This window comes from Corylus avellana, chromosome ca2, assembly GCF_901000735.1.
Source record: "Corylus avellana chromosome ca2, CavTom2PMs-1.0".
Lineage (NCBI taxonomy): Eukaryota > Viridiplantae > Streptophyta > Magnoliopsida > Fagales > Betulaceae > Corylus > Corylus avellana.
In genome coordinates this window covers 13,598,786-13,618,395 of record NC_081542.1, presented here as the reverse complement: position 1 = coordinate 13,618,395, position 19,610 = coordinate 13,598,786, and the positions used below count along the sequence as shown (strand labels likewise).

Below are 19,610 nucleotides of genomic sequence, written 5' to 3'. Positions count from 1 at the left end.
AAATAACAATAATATGGAATGGCAAGATTGAAAGGTCTCATGAGGTACTTCGACTAACTCGAGATTTATTTGTTTACAAGTATGGTGCAATATTTAATTGGTTGAATCTTTTAGAACATGATCAAAATATCTTCATTTTGAGTGAAATGGAGAGAGAGCCATTTCATGATATGCATTATGTTATGTCATTTAAATTTTTAAATGATATGGCAATATATACACTTTAAATATGTAAAATATAACCTTAATTATAAAATAATTTATATCCATTTCACTTGAAATAACAAAAATCATATTCCGTCCTGCACCCGTGGGCCGTGGCTCTCTTTGTGGGCTCAAAAAGGGCAGATACGAGGTTGTCTGTTACTGATAACCCAGTCTTTCTTTTTGGGATAAGTAAGCCCAGCCCAATTGAAGAAAAACCTATCTAAGCTCTGTCTACGAGCTGGGCTTCGGCCAGGCCCAGTTTATCACATCTATATTCACATTATAGGATCCATATGAGACACGTGACAGCTTCAGCTTATGTGTTTTTTTTTTAAAATACTGGATTGAAAGAGGATTTTATTTTACAGGTACACGTGGGGCTCCCACAACCCGACGGATTAGGAAATCTAACGGTATCTAACCCTAACGAAACTCCTGCTTCCTTTGTAATTCTTTCTGCTCCACCTCCGGTATTCTTTTCCTCTTTCCCCTTCAACAAGAAAGCAAATTCGAGGAACTTTTTTCCTCACTTCAATTCCACTCCAGGTACTCCATCCATCCACTTATAAGAATCAATTTCCGCCCTAAAGTCGCTGCAGCAGCCAGCGTCTTCAAAGGGTTTTTTATTACTCGGAATTCGCCTTCAGAGAGCACGCTTTAGTTCTTCAAGATGATGCTCAGAGTCCGAAGCCGCGACGGCTTGGAGCGAGTCTCAATCGAGAGCCCACAGATCACTGTCTCGCAACTCAAAACCATAATCCAATCTCAGCTTCGAATTCCCATTGACAATCAAACCCTCTCAACCAACCAAAACCTCCTCTTGGCCAAAACCCCGGCCGATCTTCTCAAATTCACCGACATGGCGAGCCCTAGCACGCCTCTCTCCGCGCTCAATCTATCCCATGGCTCCATCGTCTTCCTCGCCTACGAGGGCGAGCGCACCGTCTCCGGACCGGTCTTCAACCCCGCCGGATCGTTCGGTCGCAAGATGACCATGGACGACCTCATCGCCAAGCAGATGCGCGTCACACGCCAGGAGAACCCGCATTGCGAGCTCGTCTCGTTCGACCGCGACTGCGCCAACGCGTTCCAGAACTACGTGAACGAGACGCTCGCGTTCGCCGTGAAGAGGGCCGGGTTCATGTTCGGCACCGTTTCGGAGGTGGGCAAGGTCGAGGTGGACTTCATCTACGAGCCGCCACAGCAAGGGACTGAAGAGAATTTGGTGATGCTGAGAGACCCAGATGAGGAAAAGCTCGTGGAAGCGATCGCGATGGGGTTGGGGATGAGGAGGGTCGGGTTCATATTCACGCAGACGATCAGTCAGGACAAGAAGGACTACACTTTGTCGAACCGAGAGGTGCTTCAGGCGGCGGAGTTTCACGCGGAGAGCGGCTTGAAGGAGTGGGTTACGGCCGTGGTGAAGCTGGAGGTGAACGAGGACGGTGGGGCTGATGTGCACTTCGAGGCGTTTCAGATGAGCGATGTGTGTGTTAGGTTGTTCAAGGAAGGGTGGTTCGTGACAGAGATTGCTGAGGACGCCGATCCCAAGCTGTCGATGATGAAGAAGGATGTGATGGTTGGGGTGAAGGATACTAGGGAGGTTGACAATGATTTTTTCTTGGTGGTGGTTAAGATTTTCGATCACCAGGTATGTCTAGATCGACTACATTACTCAAATCTTTTACTTGCACAATAGCAGTGTTCAATTCATGTTATTGGGGTCTCTTTATCTTTATTGAATTGTTGTTACGTTTTTCCTATAATATTTTTTTTTTGTCTTTTTTGGTTATTTATAGCAAGTATGCAAATTGTGAGCTTTTAAGGCTGTGATAGGGCGCTTAGCATCATTTATTAATGCAACGGATTGCTTGTTGGGGTTCATGTTATTTTAGTAAAGTTTTTGATAAGTACTTTATCTTGGTGAAGTTAAAGGACCCGCTGGTTAAATTTTTTGTTTTTTTGTTCTCAAAATAAAACACTCCTAATCACATCTTTTTCAAACAAAAAACACCCCATGACACATTAACAAACAAAGCAAAAGTCACTTTTTGACAAGGAGCACTTATGCCTTTTCCTTAGGTGGGAGTACTTGTAGAAGAAAAGTTTATCACTTACCCACAGAGGAAGTGAAAAAGAATGAATAGGGAAAAATTTGACCTTGAGGATTTTGAGGTTAAAATTAAGAACACGATGAAGGTTGCCTTCATTTCCAGCAGGGTGTAATGCTTACTTAGGTAATTTATTGTTGAGGTTGATTGACGACCAAATATTCTTTTCTCATCGTGCATCATTGATGCATTTGTCGCTTAATATATTTTTGTAAAACATATAGGTTATGGAGCTTTAGTTACAATTTTTTTTGTGCATATATACTCTATAACCTTTTTCTGTTCGAGAAACCAAACTAAACATCGAACATAAAGTATGAAAAAGCTTGGCATTATTTTAAAAATATTTTATTTCTACTTCAGTTCTTTCAAATGCACTTATCAAAAAACATATTTTTGTGTCAGCGTGTTGTTTTGCTGTGAGAATTTATTATTATTTTTTTTGGGGTGGGGGTGTGGAGACTTAGCCTGTAGTAAAGGGGAAAGTAGGATGATCTTTCCTACCATCTATTCTCTCATTTGTTCAAACAAAAAATAAAGCTTGAGCATAATTATTATTGGCATAAGAGATTCTGGTGCATGTGATTTCTGTGATAGTAAGGAGTTAGTGATTGATTTGCTGACCCATGGCTAATCAATAGGCTTGTAGCACCGCTAACAACTAGACTAGGCCATGACTAGCAAATATAGCATCAGGGATTGCAAGTTAAAGAATTATTAATATAGAAGTAATGCCTAATCATCCGGTTAGGATCGATCTAAACTAACTCATTATGTATACCGGTCAACATGCTAAGTATTAAACAACTTAGTAGAAAGACAAGACAACCAATCAGAAATGTCATGAAATCCTCCGCTCTTGGGGAATGCCCTCAGCGATGAGGAACATGTACTAGGTTGTATGTGTGACTCATTCAGAGCATGGACTGGGACAAAAGAAAAGAACCAATTTTTCTAGTATCAGTTGTCAGTACCAATAAATAGGACAAAATGGTCAATCATGCCTATAATCAGTTTTGTTAAATTCACAATCGTGATTTTTGGATATCTACAATTGTCATCCCCAAACAAATGCATTTAGTTCCTGCACTCCCCTTGTTGGGATTCATCTTTACCAAGAAAAAAAAAAGAAAAAAAAAAAAGAAAAGAAAACCCTTTTATTCTTGTTTCAATTCTCAATCCCTAAACTCTCATTCTCATTCTACACTGTTCAATTTTTTTGTCCTTTTTCTCCATTTACCAACATGGCAGAAACTTTTAATTTCATGCGTCAAATTCCCATTATTGGCCCTGCCTTGGGCTTTATTTGCTGGTTAAACTTCAAATTAGGATAGCTTTGTTTTTCTTGTTTGTGTTACTTCAGTTTTTTAATTTTCTACAGCTTCTTCTTTCAGCTAGCTTATGATCTAGTTGTAATGCACTGTTGTGCTGTTTATGGGTAAAGGTTTAAGTGATGACATTGCTAGTCATAATCTTTTATTTTTATTTTTTGTAATTATTATTTTTATTTTATTTTTAGGCATATTTTGTAAAAAAATTAGGTTATTTTTTAAGAGTACCTTGACTTGCATTTTTTAATAATAGGTCTGGTCTTATGATCCTCAATCCTAACAAGATGAGCCCTTTGACTTGCAATGTCCCAAAGTATTAAGATGCTCTAAAGTTCTCAACCCTTATGGCCTTGGGCATTGAGCTGGGATAGCCTTGTCCGGTTGTCCTGTATACTGTTCACATTCTCCTTGGTCATGCCATCTACCACAAATTCCATATTTGCTTCATAGAGTGCAACGAATTGGAAAGGCCATCTGTGCCTAAATGCTGGTTCATGAATTTTCTTTTTTACCATTGTTGCTCATTTTGCTAATTTTTCTTTCTTTCATTCAGTGACAAAATATAGTTGTAGCTTGTTTTGTTTGGTGCTGGATAATCTTTGTTGGCTGTTCTCAATTATAGAATTTTATTTGTAAGCATGTAATGGTAGGGTGTCCTATGCATGCTCGTTTTTATCGCCTGCAATTTCCATCATTCTTAGGTGTTGGAACTTATTTATGAGCTACTTATGATGTTGGAAGCATACTATATACTTTTGGTCCATGGAAAGCATCCATAGTCTTGACATTTGCACTTCGAACAGCGTTTTTCTCTGATCATTTACTGCATAATCGTATATGTCGATGAGAGGTATTTACTGAGTGGATATTTTTCTTTATTACGTACCGATCAATTGCTTTCTTTGTTCTACATGCTGTGCAGAAAGAAATTCTATAAACCTTGGTTCATTCGCTTCTATACTCTGAGGCTACTTCTGTAGAAGTAATATGAACTTATGTTTCAATGCAGGGTCCACTTTCAACAGCATTTCCCATTGAAAACCGGAATATCCCTGTGACCCTGAGGGCGCTGAAGAATCATCTTGACAGGACAAGAAGTCTTTCTTTTGTGAAGCGTATTTCAGATTTTCATTTGCTGCTTTTACTGGCCAGATTTTTAGACCTCAGCTCTGATGTTCCTGCACTGGCAGAGTGTGCGCAGAGACAGTCAACTGTACCAGAAGGTTACCAGCTCCTAATCGAGTCCTTGGCGGCCAGTTCGTAATGTTAGTTCTGTGTTCTTTGAGATCTGATACATCTTTTTCATTTAGGATGTTTATGGCAATGTATTTATGCTTGAATTGATCTGGTTTTCTAGTGCAATGGATTGCTCCAAAAGGTGGTTTTTAGCCTGCTGTCTTGAGTATGAAATGGCTTTATCATGCACTGGCAGATTAAGTTTGTATCAAAATCATATTATCATAAAATTTATATTATCAACTCTTTCTAGTCGCAATTGAACTTGTCACTCCACCCCCTCCCCTTCCCTTTTTTTTTTTTTTTAAGGTGTTCTCCGACCAGACTAGTAACTTTGGCCTCTCCCGTTATGCGTCCGTCCGCTCTCCACCGTGATGTGCTGTTCATCTCCTCATCGAAATCGGTTGGGTTTTAGATCTAATTTTTTCAAAGTTAGGTCTACTCTCTTCAACTAGTTTTCGCTCCACCACGTGCCGGCCAGTGTGCATTGTCTCCTTCGCCTCGGCCCTAGCCCTTGCTTGCTGGTTGTTTGTTTGTGTTTTTTTTTTTCTCTCTAAATCTGCTCTCGTAAGCGATCTATGGGGTGAAGGATTTAGTCTCCTGACCGTTAGATTGAGGATAATTAGATCGGTGTGAGGAATTTTCTCTCACCGTCGAAAAATTAAGGTTGGGAATATGGCTACTTATGTTTTAGATCTAGTCTACCCAAGAGCAAATATGTTCCTTAACTGCAGTTCTACAAAGGCAGAATTAGAACTTTTAGTTTTGGGGGGGGGGCGCAAAATTAAATATATATATTCTTGGAGGGGGCAAAATTTAATTTTTAAGGTTTATTTTTTTAAAAAAAAAAAATTATTTTTTTGGGGACCACCCTATGGCTTGGGTCTCCCAAGCCAAAGGGTAGTTTTGCCCCTAATTGTACATGGGTTAGCAGAAAAGTTGAGGTCATAAGATAGTACGTAATTGTAAGATCTGTATTGTATCTATGACGTTATAAACTCATAGTTTTGGGCTATAATTTTTCAGAGTTTAATGCTCTGTGATGTAAGAGCATTATGCTGTTGATCCTTTTATCAATGAAATAGCAAAGATTCCCGGTTAAAAAAACAAAAATTGAACTTGCCACAACTCTTTGGAGCAACCTTTGGCGCAACCTTTGGCGTGGTTGCAGTTAAAAGCAACTATTGTTTTTGGAATGAGTGTGATGTTGGTTGGTTGGTTGGATACCAAAACAAATAAAGAACAAGAAAGGGTAGTTTTTTTTAACTAGAGTCTCATTGGTCCTATTCTCACTACCAAAATGAAGACTCACCGAAACTTTAGAACAATATCGGATTATTAACAACGAGGAGTCTTAACAGGGGTCCCCACTTCCAAAAAGGGCCCTAGAATTAACCATATTTTCTTTGCAGATGATAGCCTACTTTTTTGTAGGGCACCGATACAATATTGGCATCGGATGACTGAGATTCTGAGCATATATGAGGCGGCATCTGGACAGAAATTAAACAAAGAGAAGACTTCAATTTTTTTTTTCAGCCAGAACACTACAAATGAGGCAAAAAAAGAGATAGTTGAAGAGGCGGGGATTCCAGCCTCCCAAAGGTATGACAAGTACTTAGGAGCCTTGGTGGGCAAATCCAGAACTATCGCTTTTCATAATATTAAAGATAAGGTTTGGAAAAGATTGCAGGATTGAAAACTGAATTTCCTGTCCCAAGCAGGAAAGAAGATTTTATTGAAGGTGGTTATCCAGGCTATCCCCACATATAGTATGAGTGTTTTCCTTTTGCCAAAAGGGTTGTGTAAGGAGATTAATACACTTATGCAAAAATTTTGGTGGGGTCAAAAGGAAAGCGAAAAAATGATCCATTGGATGAGTTGGGCCCGCATGGGAGTGTCAAAACAGAGAGGTAATATGGGTTTTCGTGATCTACCAAGCTTCAACAAAGCATTACTAGCGAAGCAAAGTTGGAGATTATTGCAATTCCCCAATAGCTTGACAGCCCAAATAATTAAAGCTAAATATTACCCTGGGTCAAATTTTATGGAGGCAAGTCTAGGGTCAAAACCAACTTTTGCTTGGCGAAGCATCTTTGGAGCGAGGGATCTGCTCCAAGAAGGTTTGATTTGGAGAATTGGCAATGGGCACCATGTCAGAATTTGGGGGGATAGGTGGATTCCAAACCCAATTACATACACGATTCAATCTCCACCTAAGAAACTTGATCCATGTGCTATGGTCAGGGAATTGATTGACCCAAGCACGGGCTGGTGGAAACAAAATCTGCTTCGGGAACTCTTTACACAGGAAGAATTGTTGGCCATTAATCCTATACCAATCAGTGCAACCACACAACAAGACACTCAAATATGGAGGTGCACCAATACAGGGAGCTTCACTGTAAAGAGTGCCTACCATTTGGCCAAGGAGATGGATGCAAATAGACAACCGGAGAACTCAAGAAAGGAGGGGGACAAGGCTTTATGGAGAATTTTGTGGAAGCTTCCCTTGACTAATGCAGAAAAAAATTTCATGTGGAGGGCAAGCCACAATCTCCTTCCAACACGTGATAATCTTCTTAGGCGAAAGGTAGTTTCGGACCCTATGTGCCCTATATGCAATAATGAAGCAGAGACAGTTTACCACATCCTGTGGGACTGCCCTTCTGTGAGAGATGTGTGGGGGGTGAGTCAAAGGCTTTTGCATAAATTCTCTCATGGTGGCCCAGACTAGTTACATGTAGTTGAGGAGATTTTGAGGAAATATGGGCAAGATCTTCTCTCCACCTTCATTCGGACAGCAAGAAAGATATGGTTTAGAAGGAACAGTGTTGTCCATAGAGACGAATTTTCACATCCAAACAGAATTATTTTGGAAGTGGAGAGCCTCACAGAGGAGTTTAAACGACTTTTTGAAGCTGGCCATTCACGCATGGCTGGCAACACTCTCCCATCAGAAGTAACCTAGACGAGACCGCCCCTGGGGTGGTGGAAAATCAACTGGGATTTTGCTATCGATAAGGCCTCATGTTGAAACAGGAATGGGGATGCTAGTAAGGGACCATACGGGAACAGTTATAGCAGCCAAGTGTCTCTCCTGTGCAGGTAATTTAGATCCTATGACTGGGGAAGCTTTGGCAACTCTTCATGCCATGCGTTGGTGCCAAGAATTAGGGAGACAAGCTATTATCTTAGAAGGGGACACGAAGCAGGTAGTAGACGCGATTAATTCCGAAGTTAACAATGGAAGTAGACTTGGTCACATTGTAGAGGATATTCGCCAATTTCTAAAAACGTTCCCAAGGTGGCGCTGTGCTTTTGTAACTCGGAATGCAAATACTGCGGCTCATGGATTAGCTAAAGGGGCAACAAAACTTGTAATAGATAGGGAATGGAAGGGGGAAACCCCGGACTATATCTGTGATATTATTGAGATTTAGAAAATTACTCTATCTCACTATTAATTTATGAAAGTCTCAAATTTTTTTCCAAAAAAAAAAAATCGAATTATTAAATTACCCAAAATAATATAGGGCAACACCAACTTATTGAATTATAAAAACACCCTTAATTTCTTAAAATTAAATATTAATAAAGCTAAATTAAAATAAAAGTTCATGTGACAACCTTTACATTAAATTTTGCTACTGAAAAGAGTAGTAGAGACAAAAATAGTAATATGCGTTGTCAGATATTGTGAAGCGGAATTTACTAATTTGAATTCTTATTCCTTTTGTGGACCTTTAAAAAAAAAAAGAAAAATGAATCAAATTTTTTTAATTTATATATTAATATGTTGGACAAAATAAGAAATTTTAAAAAAGAAAAAAAAAAAAAAGGTCGTTAAGACTATGTATTTGAATCTTTCCACGCAAGCAGCAATTTGCAATAACGGAAAACGAGAGAATTAATTCAGTGCAGCGCTCAAGTACACAATACCGATCTATCAGTCAACTGATAGTCTGATAGATCTCGTGGCCATGGATCCCAAGCTTTTCATTTGGCGGGAGATTTCCCCTTCAGACTCTTTCTAATTTCACATCTAGGGCTAAATCCACGCTCAGCCCCAACCCTTTCTCTCTCTCTCTCTGTTTTGTTTGTGTGTAAATTTCTAGGGCTAATCTTCTGCTCACACGAACGCTTCAAAAACAGTCATGGAGGACCTTCCTCCACCTTCCGAAACCTCCGCGCCGCGCCCCGTGAGTTTCATTTCCACTTATCTCCCTCTCTATGTTATGCAATTTGGCCTAATTTCCACCCCTTTTTTTTTTTTTTGAGTGAAGCAGAAGAGGACTAGGGTTCAGGCTCAGACTAGCGAGAACCAAGCTAGTAAGGCGAATGGTGCTGGTGCCGAGAACCGTGAGCGGACCAGCGAAGCAAGTGACCAGACGGGCCGGGAGAGTTCGCCGGACGATTTCGAAGAGGCTCGTCCTGGGGCTAAGCGAAATCGTGCCTATGAAGGAACTTCGGGCTCGGCTCACAAAGCCACCGACCAGAGCTTGATTGGTAAAAGTCATACGAAATTGTAATTTTGAGAATTTATAGATACGTACGCTCATAGTTTTGGTTTATCTATATTGCTGCTGCTGGAAATGATGTACGGTTCGGATTAGAGATACTTATGTAGAATTATCATCTTGAATTATTGCAATTCAGTTATTGCAATTTTTATTTTTGGTTCCTATGCAATGCCAGCTTTTAGTGTATAGGAATTTACGTGTAGTCATTAGAACTAATTTAAATGAAAATGGTTCAAGTTGCAAGTTGTTTTTTGTTAAGTATAGTGTTATTGAGACTCCAGTTAGTCAGATAGACGTGCATTAATAGACCATGGAAGATCATTGAAGAGGAATAATTTGGAATTATATTTTCTGCAATAATTGTGACATTTTATCAGTAGGGTCATTACTCAGTGCTAGTCCCACTTAAGTGGGTCTTGGGTGGGGTGGTCTGGATAGAGTCCTACCCTTTTGCATTTTTTTTTGCTTGAAGTGGCCGCTCTCAAGACTTGAAGTTGAACGCCTGTGCTTCACAGTCTGAGATTTGTTTTGACATGGTAACCTATATGGTGAAAATGTGGATGAACTTCTAATGAAAAGCTTGATTCTATGGGTTTATAATGATAACTGTGCTCCGATTTGGATACATACAAATTATGTAATCCCTAGATATCCGTCTTTGTTGATTATAGCATTTGAAATGTATGCGTGATTCCATCATACCTTTACCTTTACCAGTCCCATGCATTAAACTTTATTTATTGCTTTATATCAAAATTGTATATCATCAGGGGCCATTGCTTGTTTTATTGAACTGATGTGTGCTTCAACTTTCAATTTTTTGATAAATAATCGAAATATTATTAAAAGCGTAAGGCGCCACCATGTACACAGAGAGTATACAAGAGAAGCCATCTAGTAATTAGAAGCAAAAAGAACAAGAAATTCAAGATAACTAATAACTAATTACTAAAGGAGAAATATAAGCAGCTGTCCAGAAATACAAAGTGTTGAAGAAAAAAGATTTCAACTCCACGTCCTCTTGCGGTTCTCGAAACATCTATCATTATTTTTCCCCCAAAGACACGACAAAAGGCACAAAGGCACCATCTTGTGTTCATGTATATTCGGCTCTTGTATCTGTCTCTCACAAACCCTTTCTAAACTTGATTTTGGTTCTTGTTTTATAATCAGTTTCTGTTATGTATTTTACTAAGAGCTTCTTCTTTTGGGACCTGGTTTATGCATGTTTACAAGGTTAGTTAATTTGGTGTATGGTTTTATGCAGAGGTCATCAAAAGTAATGGGAAACTTATTCCTCAAGCGGTCAAACTTTGGGTTGAGCGATATGAAAAGGATCGAAAACCTGCAATGGTTGAACTCTTGACGATTCTGTTTGAGGTAATCTGAAGCTTTCTTTAAGAAACTTTGTGAGTGAAAGGAGAAATAATTTGAGTGTTATATTTTCAAACCATATGAGAATCAAAGGCTGAAAGAAGATCTTCAGCGAAATTTAAAACAGTGAAGTGTGTTGGAACTTTCTAATTCATTAGGGAGGATCTTTAACTTTTTAATGCTAACTTACTACTTGATTGTTGACTAACAAATTTTGGTCTTGTGACTGATGAAATTTAACTTTTACAGGCATGTGGAGCTAAGTATTATATCAAAGGAGACTTCCTTGATGAGACAGATGTTGATGATGTTGTGGTTGCTCTTGTCAATCTTGCTAGAAGAGTATCCTAACCTACTGCATTATTACTATTGTTTCTAGTTTCCATTTTATACTTTTTTTTTTCCATTTTTTTATATCTTTCAACCACTGTTCCTAGAATTTTAATGTGATAAGCAAATGGTATAATTATCTAATGTTCATGCATCGAGATCTTTTGCCCATTGTTTTGGCTTGACTGATTGGAATTTAGGGAGAAGTTGAAGATTATCAAAATTCAAAAAAGAAGGATTTTAAGAACTTCAAAGATAATCTTGAATCATTCTGGGACACTTTGGTTCGTGAGTGTCAACATGGGCCGTTATTTGATCAGGTTTTGTTTGACAAGTGCATGGACTATATAATTGCACTATCTTGGTTAGTTCTCAACAACTTCAAAGTTTTGAGTTTGTGGTTAAATTGTTGAAGTAGCTCACTCTAGTGTTTTCCTGGTTCCCATTCTACGTAGCACTCCTCCAAGAGTTTACCGTCAAGTTGCTTCATTGATGGGCCTCCAACTTGTCACATCCTTCATAACTGTTGCTAAAATGCTTGGTGCACAGCGTGAAACTACTCGTAGACAGTTGGATGCTGAAAAGAAGAAACGAACTGAGGGCCCTCGTGTGGAGTCACTAAATAAAAGATTCTCAACGACTCATGAAAAAATTACAGTGTTAGAGGAGATGATGCGCAAGATATTTACAGGGTAGGATATACTCAATATAATCGATTCATAAGAAATAAAAAGGATTTGAATCTATAAAATCTGTTTTATCCACAAAATTCTAGATATTGTAAAAGACTTCCTAACATATTTATTGTGTTGCTTTTGCTAGGTTATTTGTCCATCGTTACAGAGACATTGACCCAAACATTCGAACATCATGCATACAGTCACTTGGTGCATGGGTTTTGTCATACCCTTCTCTGTTCTTGCAGGATTTGTATTTAAAGTATCTTGGGTGGACACTAAATGATAAAGTAAGTTAAAAGTTGTAGATTGATTACAAAGTAATTTTTTTTATTGCTCCTCATGTGCCAGATAAATCTAACTTAGCTCTCTTTTATCTTATTTCATCTGAAGAATGCTGGTGTAAGAAGAGCTTCTATCATTGCATTGCAAACTCTTTATGAAGTGGATGATAATGTGCCTACTCTTGGTTTATTTACTGAAAGATTTTCAAACCGGATGATCGAGCTTGCTGATGACATTGATGTTTCTGTGGCTGTCTGTGCCATAGGACTTGTAAAACAACTACTAAGGTGAATGCTAATTGATTACCTTTTGGAGAATTCAATGTTACCAATAAGCTACATTTTCCTTAGTGACTGTTTATGCAAGAATTGTGCACTGAAAATTGGCTGTGGTCTGCTGCAGACACCAACTTATACCTGATGATGACTTGGGTCCTTTATATGATTTACTGATTGATGATCCACCAGAAATTAGGCATGCCATAGGAGCATTAGTTTATGATCACCTGATTGCTCAAAAGTTCAATACCTCCCAGTCTGGCACAAAAGGTTTTACTCTTGACTCTATAGTGCTATGTGCATGTTGTGATTCTCTCTGCCAAAGTACTCATGATCATTGCAATATTCTTTCTAGGCGATGAAAGCAGTTCTTCAGAGGTCCATCTTGGCAGAATGTTGCAAATATTGAGAGAGTTTTCAACGGATCCAATATTAAGTGTCTATGTCATTGATGATGTTTGGGAGTACATGAAGGCTATGAAGGTACGTTGTTATGACATTCTGAATTGTAGGCTACATAGGAGGACTAGGTGGTAGAGACGATGATTGGACAACTTGAATGAGGGGGAGGATTGGCTGACTTCTTGACATGCAGTTGGGTGGGCATTGATATTTCTATTCTGTCATGGTTGCACTTTGATTCCAAACTAATTATACATCGCATTAATATAATGAAGTTGGATTACAATTTTATTGTGAAGATTAAAACCAAGCTTCTTTTTACTTGTAAACAAAAAAACCAAGCTTCTGTTTATTTTTTTTCATGTACAACCATGTGATGGAGAATAATATTGCATGATGACAATTTGAGGCAAAAGTGTAAATAGCTCTAATATATTTTGTTTTTATTTTCTTTTGCTTTGTCATTTTTTTAAAATTCTCTTTTGATGCTGTAACTTTATATTGGTTAAAAAGTCATTTATCCGTGGATGAGTTATATCAAGTTTAAATTTCTATATTTGTGATTGAATCATTAGGAAACACAAAGTAAACTGGATATGCAGGAAGGTATAACCTCTAGCCCAACCAGCTGGTCCAACTGGATCTGGAGCAACTTGACCTGGTCAACTTTTATTTTTATTGGGTTTGGGTTTTGGGTTATGGGCAATGTGCTAAACTGGGGTTGGGTTCACCGTCAAGCTGAACATACTTGCTATAGTATTGTCCCTCTTGAAGCTACAATAAATTTCTGAAGAGTTGAAATTTTTTGTACTTCGAGAAAATACTATTGTGATGTGATATATAAGAAACAAGATTAGCATTATAATGAAATATTCTACTAATATAAACTTTCTGTGGAGTAATTCTAGTTTGCTACTTTAAGATTGTATTTCATATTTCACTTGTAGGATTGGAAGTGTATTATCTCCATGCTCTTGGATGAGAATCCATTGATTGAGCTTACTGATGAGGATGCGACAAACTTGGTACGGCTTCTTTGTGCATCTGTCAAAAAGGCTGTTGGAGAGAGGATTGTTCCTGCCACTGACAATCGCAAGCAATATTACGCTAAAGCTCAAAAAGTGTGTAATTCCTTGCTTATGCTTTTTCTTCATGCTTTGCTCAAATAACTTTAAGCTGCCATGTAGTTTTTTTTTTTTTTAATCATATTGTCAGTTCTTAAATGTTTTCTGGTCTATAGTAGAATCTAGAGTGTTTGGTGTAAAATATCAATTTTTTTGTATGATTAGTTGTTATTAAGTAAACTACATTGATTTTCTTTCAGAAATTTGATTCAAGAGAATGATTATCCAGTTGATACAACTCGTTATATATTTGGGACTAGTTCTCAATTCCTTCTGTTCCAAATGTCAGGAAATATTTGAAAACAACAGACGAGATATAACTGTTGCCATGTTGAAGAACTATCCATTGCTATTACGCAAATTCATGGCAGATAAAGCGAAAGTGCCATTACTAGTTGAGATTATTTTGTATACCAACCTTGAGCTTTATTCCTTGAAGAGGCAGGAGCAGGTGGGTCACAGAATTTCTTGTCCCTGCAGGTCATTTAATATTGTTTGCAACTTAAACTCAACGTGAATGCTTACCTCCTCTACCTTTCAGAATTTTAAAAATGTCCTGCTGCTTATGAAAGAGGCATTTTTTAAGCATGGTGAGAAGGAGGCACTGAGATCCTGTGTCAGGGCTATAAACTTTTGTTCAACTGAGAGCCAAGGGGAGCTGCAGGATTTTGCCCGTAATAAATTAAAGGAACTTGAGGATGAACTTACTGCTAAACTTAAAGCTGCAATCAAAGACGTAGTGGTATATTTCAATAATAACCTTGCTTTTTTCTTTGCTTGTGGGTCACATGGATAAAGTCTGACATGTTTTAGCCCTGCAGGATGGTGATGATGAATATTCTCTCCTTGTGAATTTGAAAAGGTTGTATGAGCTTCAATTGTCAAGGGCTGTGCCTATGGAGAGCTCATATGGAGACATAGTCATGGTTCTCAGTAGATTTAGAAATTTGGAAGATGAGGTGTGTCAAATGAAGTAGCTTGCATAAAAGTCAGACATTTGTTTCTCCTACTTATTTTGTTGCATTTATATATATATTCATTTGCTGATCATGCTGGTTCAGGTTGTCAGTTTTCTTCTTCTGAACATGTATTTGCATTTGGCGTGGTGTCTGCACTCCATCGTAAATAGTGAAACCGTCTCTGAAGCATCTTTATCTTCTCTACTATCTAAACGCAATACCTTTTTTGAGCAACTTGAGTACTTTCTCAACACCTTGACTGATGTGGAGGAAGTGGGTAAACGTGGAAATCAGCTAGCTTGTAGGGTGAGCATTTTTTTGCCTTGATTTTATTAAACTTCAATCACAAGCACACAGTTGAAATATTTTACACAGGATCTTTTGTGACACCCCAATTCTGGTCTAATAAATTATATGCTGTGCGCAAGGTTTGTACTATACTTGCCGAAGCATGGTTTTTGTTCAGAAGGACAAATTATTCTTCAACGAAATTGGAAAGATTAGGATATTGTCCGGAGAAATCTATTCTTGAGAAGTTCTGGAAACTTTGTGAACAACAGCTCCATATTTCAGGTGATTCAACATTTTTACTTCCTGTCCTGCTTGAAGTATGGTATTAGAATTTGATACTCATTGACTACTATCTCTTATTCATGTTTGAGTTCTTGACTTAACTTTGGTTATGAACTTCATATTTTGATTGGGGTTGATACTTGAAGACATGATTGCCACTTTTCTTGCAATAATTTTTTCGGATTTCCATTAGAAATCTAAATTCATCTTTCTCCATGTTTGTCACAGATGAGACAGAAGATGAAGATGTGAACAAAGAGTATATTGAGGAGACAAATAGAGATGCAGTCATGATTGCTGCTGCAAAGTTGGTTGCTAGTGATGCAGTTCCTAAGGTGAACATAGTTCTATTTGTGTATTTTAATTCTGATTATTTGTCACTTTTTCTGGTAAAAACCTGTTGAGGATCCTTCTGAGCATTTATGATCTATTAGTATGATTGTTATCTGTTTGATCAGAAATTGCCAATTATTAATGCAGGAGTATCTTGGTCCTGAGATTATTTCTCATTTCGTGATGCATGGAGCAGGTGTGGCAGAGATTGTTAAGAATCTAATCACTGTTCTAAAGAAAAAAGATGATGATCTTTCCAATATCTTCCTTGAAGCTCTGAAAAGGGTGAGACTCATGACTCTGGGATTGATGAATTTCATCTAGTCAAAGATGCTGACAGTTATATGCTAATTTACAGATGGTCTTAATGTACTTGGTGAATAAAGGAATTTTTTTTTTTTGGTTATTTTCTTGCGTTTCTTCACATGTTGATGCCTAAATTTAATGATATGCATTGAGAAAAGAAAAAAAAAAGAAATTTAATGTTTCGTATGATATTTCTAATTTTGCCTTGTTTTTATTGATTGAACTTGCCTTTCGGATACTTTAGCTTTGAAGTTTTTATTTTTCAATTTTTTTAATTGTAATTTTCAGTTTTTCACTATATGTTTGTATTGCGATTTAAGTAAAATCACGAGGAAACTTTACCTAGTGTCACAAGTCCCTCTGGACTTCATGCCTTGACGTATGGATAACTGTCTTGGGGAGTTTGTTGGCTTGAAGAAGGCACAGTGTTCCTCTTAGTCTATTTTTGTGTTCATTTAATTTACGTACTATATAAAGTGTCATATTCTGGATATGTACAGGCCTACCATCGACATATGGTGGAACTTTCCACAAGTGACGTTGACCCCTTGACTAGCAAGTCTTTCCTCGAATGTAAAGATCTTGGTACTAGGCTTTCTGGAACTTTCATGGGTGCTGCTCGGAACAAGCACAGATCGGACATCTTAAAAATTGTCAAGGATGGTCTTGATTATGCTTTTGTAGATGCTCCAAGGCAGTTGTCATTTTTGGAAGGTGCTGTGCTCCATTTTGTATCCAAACTTCCTACATCCGATGTGCTTGACATGTAAGTGTTTTTTTTGAATGTTGGCGTCTACATTAATTTCAATGCAAACTTTCAAATATGGCACACTTAATTGCAACCTGCACTTCCAATGTGGCACACTTTAACACTAATTGCTATGCAGTATAAAGGATGTCCAAAAACGTACAGAGAATGTAAATACAGATGAAGATCCCAGTGGCTGGCGCCCCTATCACATGTTTGTCGACACGTTGCGTGAGAAGTATGCAAAGAATGAAGGTTTTCAAGGTACCTCTGTAATCTACTTTCACGATTTAAAGTGGGAAACTTGTATCGAGCATTTTTTGCTTCATACTCAATATCTGTTCTTAGTTTCAAATGCTTTCCTTTTTGGTAAAATATAAGGAACTTGTTACACAATTTTCTTGTTTAACAGCCTGTTAAGGCTTAAGCATTTGAAGCTTGTGCCACGCGTGGTCAAATTCTTGTGAGGCTTATTTATTTTCAAATTATTTTTTACTAGCGTGTTCACTCAATCACAAAATCATTTAAATATCGCTTTTCACATACATTACCATCCTAAAATTGAATATGGGACTTCTGACTATAACATGAGGACTAATATAGTCAGTTATTAGCAGATGAGAAAGAAGGAGCAGTCGTAAGACGCAGGGGTCGTCCTCGTAAGCGGCGTAACATAGAGGGAAAGAGACTATTTGATGGGCACGGTTCCAGTGACGAAGAGGATTCAATTAGTGCATCGGACCGAGAAGAAGCTCAAGATGAAGATGAAGAGGAAGACGCTCCTTTGATTCGTTCGATTAGGCCTTCATCCAAGTTGAGATCATTGAGACTCTCAAGAGAGGAAAATAAAGGCCAGACAAGGACATGAGATTCCGGAAGAGCTACAGGTAATTTAGCCACATCTAGAACATCAGGTACAAAATAAATTTATTCGCCGCCAAGTGTTTTGGAGCATTACCATATTTTCTCTAAATAATTATTCTGTTTGACTACTTGATCTTTTCATTGTGCAGGGGCCTCCATCTAGTGACTAAAAACTCAAGATTGCACCTTGTATATAAAGGGCATAGCACTGTAGGTATAAGTTGTAGAAAATAGTTTTGGAGCATTACCATATTTTCTCTCCTAGGTTTTGGTGATTTATTTTCTTGTTTTTGGGTGCTCAGGTTGGGCGGTCATGTACCAAGTGAAAAAAAAATTGTTAACAATTCAAAGATCATTGCCTTGTTGCCGCATTTTTGTTTGTTTGTTTGTTTGTTTTTTTGTTAGCATTTCTCTTTGAAGTATTATTGAAGGATAAAAATAAACGATATTATATGCCACAAATTACGTAATTGAAGAAGACATGCTAGGATTTGATTTTCAAAACTCATATTTTGATAAGTTGACTTATATTTTGTAATTCATGACATGTTGGTATGATATAAATTAAAATCCATGACACGCAGTGAGATAGGGCTTCATAAATGATATACAGTAATTTTCTTCTATATCGTCATCTAAAAGTATATATTCGTTGCCACTGGATAAATATAGTGCTATGTCCTTTAAAAAATTTTAAATTATGTGACATCATATTTATTGTTAATTGCAATAAAACAAAATTTTGGATTTTCATGATTTCTTTCTTGTTATATCCAAGGGAATGTCTCCATTCATATGATGATTTTCTTGACTTGATATTTTTAAAGTAGATAAATGTTATTTTGCGTTCTCTTAATATGCTTAGTTGATGTGGCATGTTTAATTCACTCTTGGGGTTTTTTTTCCCCTTCTTAATTAAGATCGATATAAGGGTGAATTAAGCATGTCACGTTAGCTGAATATGTTAGAAGAATGCAAAATGACATTTCTCATTGAAGTATTATTGAAGGATAAACAAGAAACAACATTATATTCCACAAATGACGTAATCAAAGTATATGGGAAAGACATGCTAGGATTTGATATTCATAACTCATATTTTGGTAAGTTATACTTTGTAACTCATGACACGTTGGTAAGATATAAATAGAATTCACAACATGTGGTGAGATAGGGCTTCATAAATTATATATATTTTTTAATTTTCTTCTATATCGTCATCTAAAAGTATATATAGGTTGTCACATGACAAATATATTGGTACATCCTTTAAAAAAATTCAATTTACGTAACACCATATATATTGTTAGATATAATAAAACAAACTTTTGATTTTGATGATTTCTCTCTCTTTTTTCTTTTTTCATTTTTTCATATATATATATATATATATATATATATGGTGTCACGTAAATTAAATCTTCCTTATATGCAAGTGAATGTTTCCATTCATAGGATGATTTAGACAATGGTAAAAACATGTTTTTCTATTTTTTTTAATTTTATTTTTTTATTTGTATGGAATTAGCATGATTAATAAATCAAACAAGGCGTACACATTTTTACCCCAAATATTAATTCATACAAAAGAAATTGAATAATAATATTCTCCAATAAAAGGCATTATTAATTCTTAACTCAATATTATTAAAGGATAAACAAGAAACGACACTAGATGCCATAAATGATGTAATTAAAGTATACGTGGAAGACATGCTGGAATTTGATTTTCAAAACTCATATTTTGGTAAGTTATATTTTGTAACTCATGACACGTTAGTACGACATACATAAAATCTCTGACACGCGGTAAGATTGGGCACCATTAAATGATATATATATATTTTTTATAATTTTTCTTTCATGCCAGTCTCATAATTGAAGTATGAAGCTTTTTAGAAAATCCCAAATTGAATTTCGAAGCCAGTGATCTAGCTGTAGACCTAAAA

General features: G+C 37.1%; 2 protein-coding genes across 4 annotated transcripts; both read left to right on the top strand.

Moving 5' to 3' along the window:
- Positions 1–651: 651 nt before the first annotated feature.
- On the top strand, positions 652–5,128 carry LOC132171471 (NPL4-like protein 1). Its single transcript, XM_059582790.1, has 2 exons — positions 652–1,858; positions 4,659–5,128. The coding sequence occupies exons 1-2, from the start codon at positions 878–880 to the stop codon at positions 4,911–4,913; spliced, it is 1,236 nt and encodes a 411-aa protein (XP_059438773.1). The 5' UTR covers positions 652–877; the 3' UTR covers positions 4,914–5,128.
- Positions 5,129–8,799: 3,671 nt separating this feature from the next.
- On the top strand, positions 8,800–18,032 carry LOC132170455 (sister-chromatid cohesion protein 3). Of its 3 annotated transcripts, XR_009438959.1 has the most exons (23): positions 8,800–9,087; positions 9,172–9,394; positions 10,676–10,788; positions 11,032–11,124; positions 11,313–11,476; positions 11,568–11,804; positions 11,935–12,079; positions 12,183–12,361; positions 12,477–12,622; positions 12,708–12,835; positions 13,702–13,875; positions 14,168–14,329; positions 14,420–14,620; positions 14,700–14,837; positions 14,940–15,143; positions 15,266–15,410; positions 15,639–15,745; positions 15,891–16,028; positions 16,550–16,815; positions 16,937–17,061; positions 17,415–17,711; positions 17,811–17,875; positions 17,964–18,032. XR_009438959.1 is itself a non-coding variant. In XM_059581447.1 (22 exons), exons 1-21 carry the CDS (start codon positions 9,043–9,045, stop codon positions 17,663–17,665), a joined length of 3,384 nt encoding a protein of 1,127 aa, XP_059437430.1. In that variant the 5' UTR covers positions 8,800–9,042; the 3' UTR covers positions 17,666–17,711; positions 17,811–18,032. The 3 variants fall into 3 exon arrangements, 2 of the variants coding, with proteins under 2 accessions (XP_059437430.1, XP_059437429.1); XM_059581447.1 differs by having other exon boundaries at positions 17,811–18,032; XM_059581446.1 differs by having other exon boundaries at positions 8,801–9,087; positions 17,415–17,684; positions 17,811–18,032.
- Positions 18,033–19,610: the final 1,578 nt, after the last annotated feature.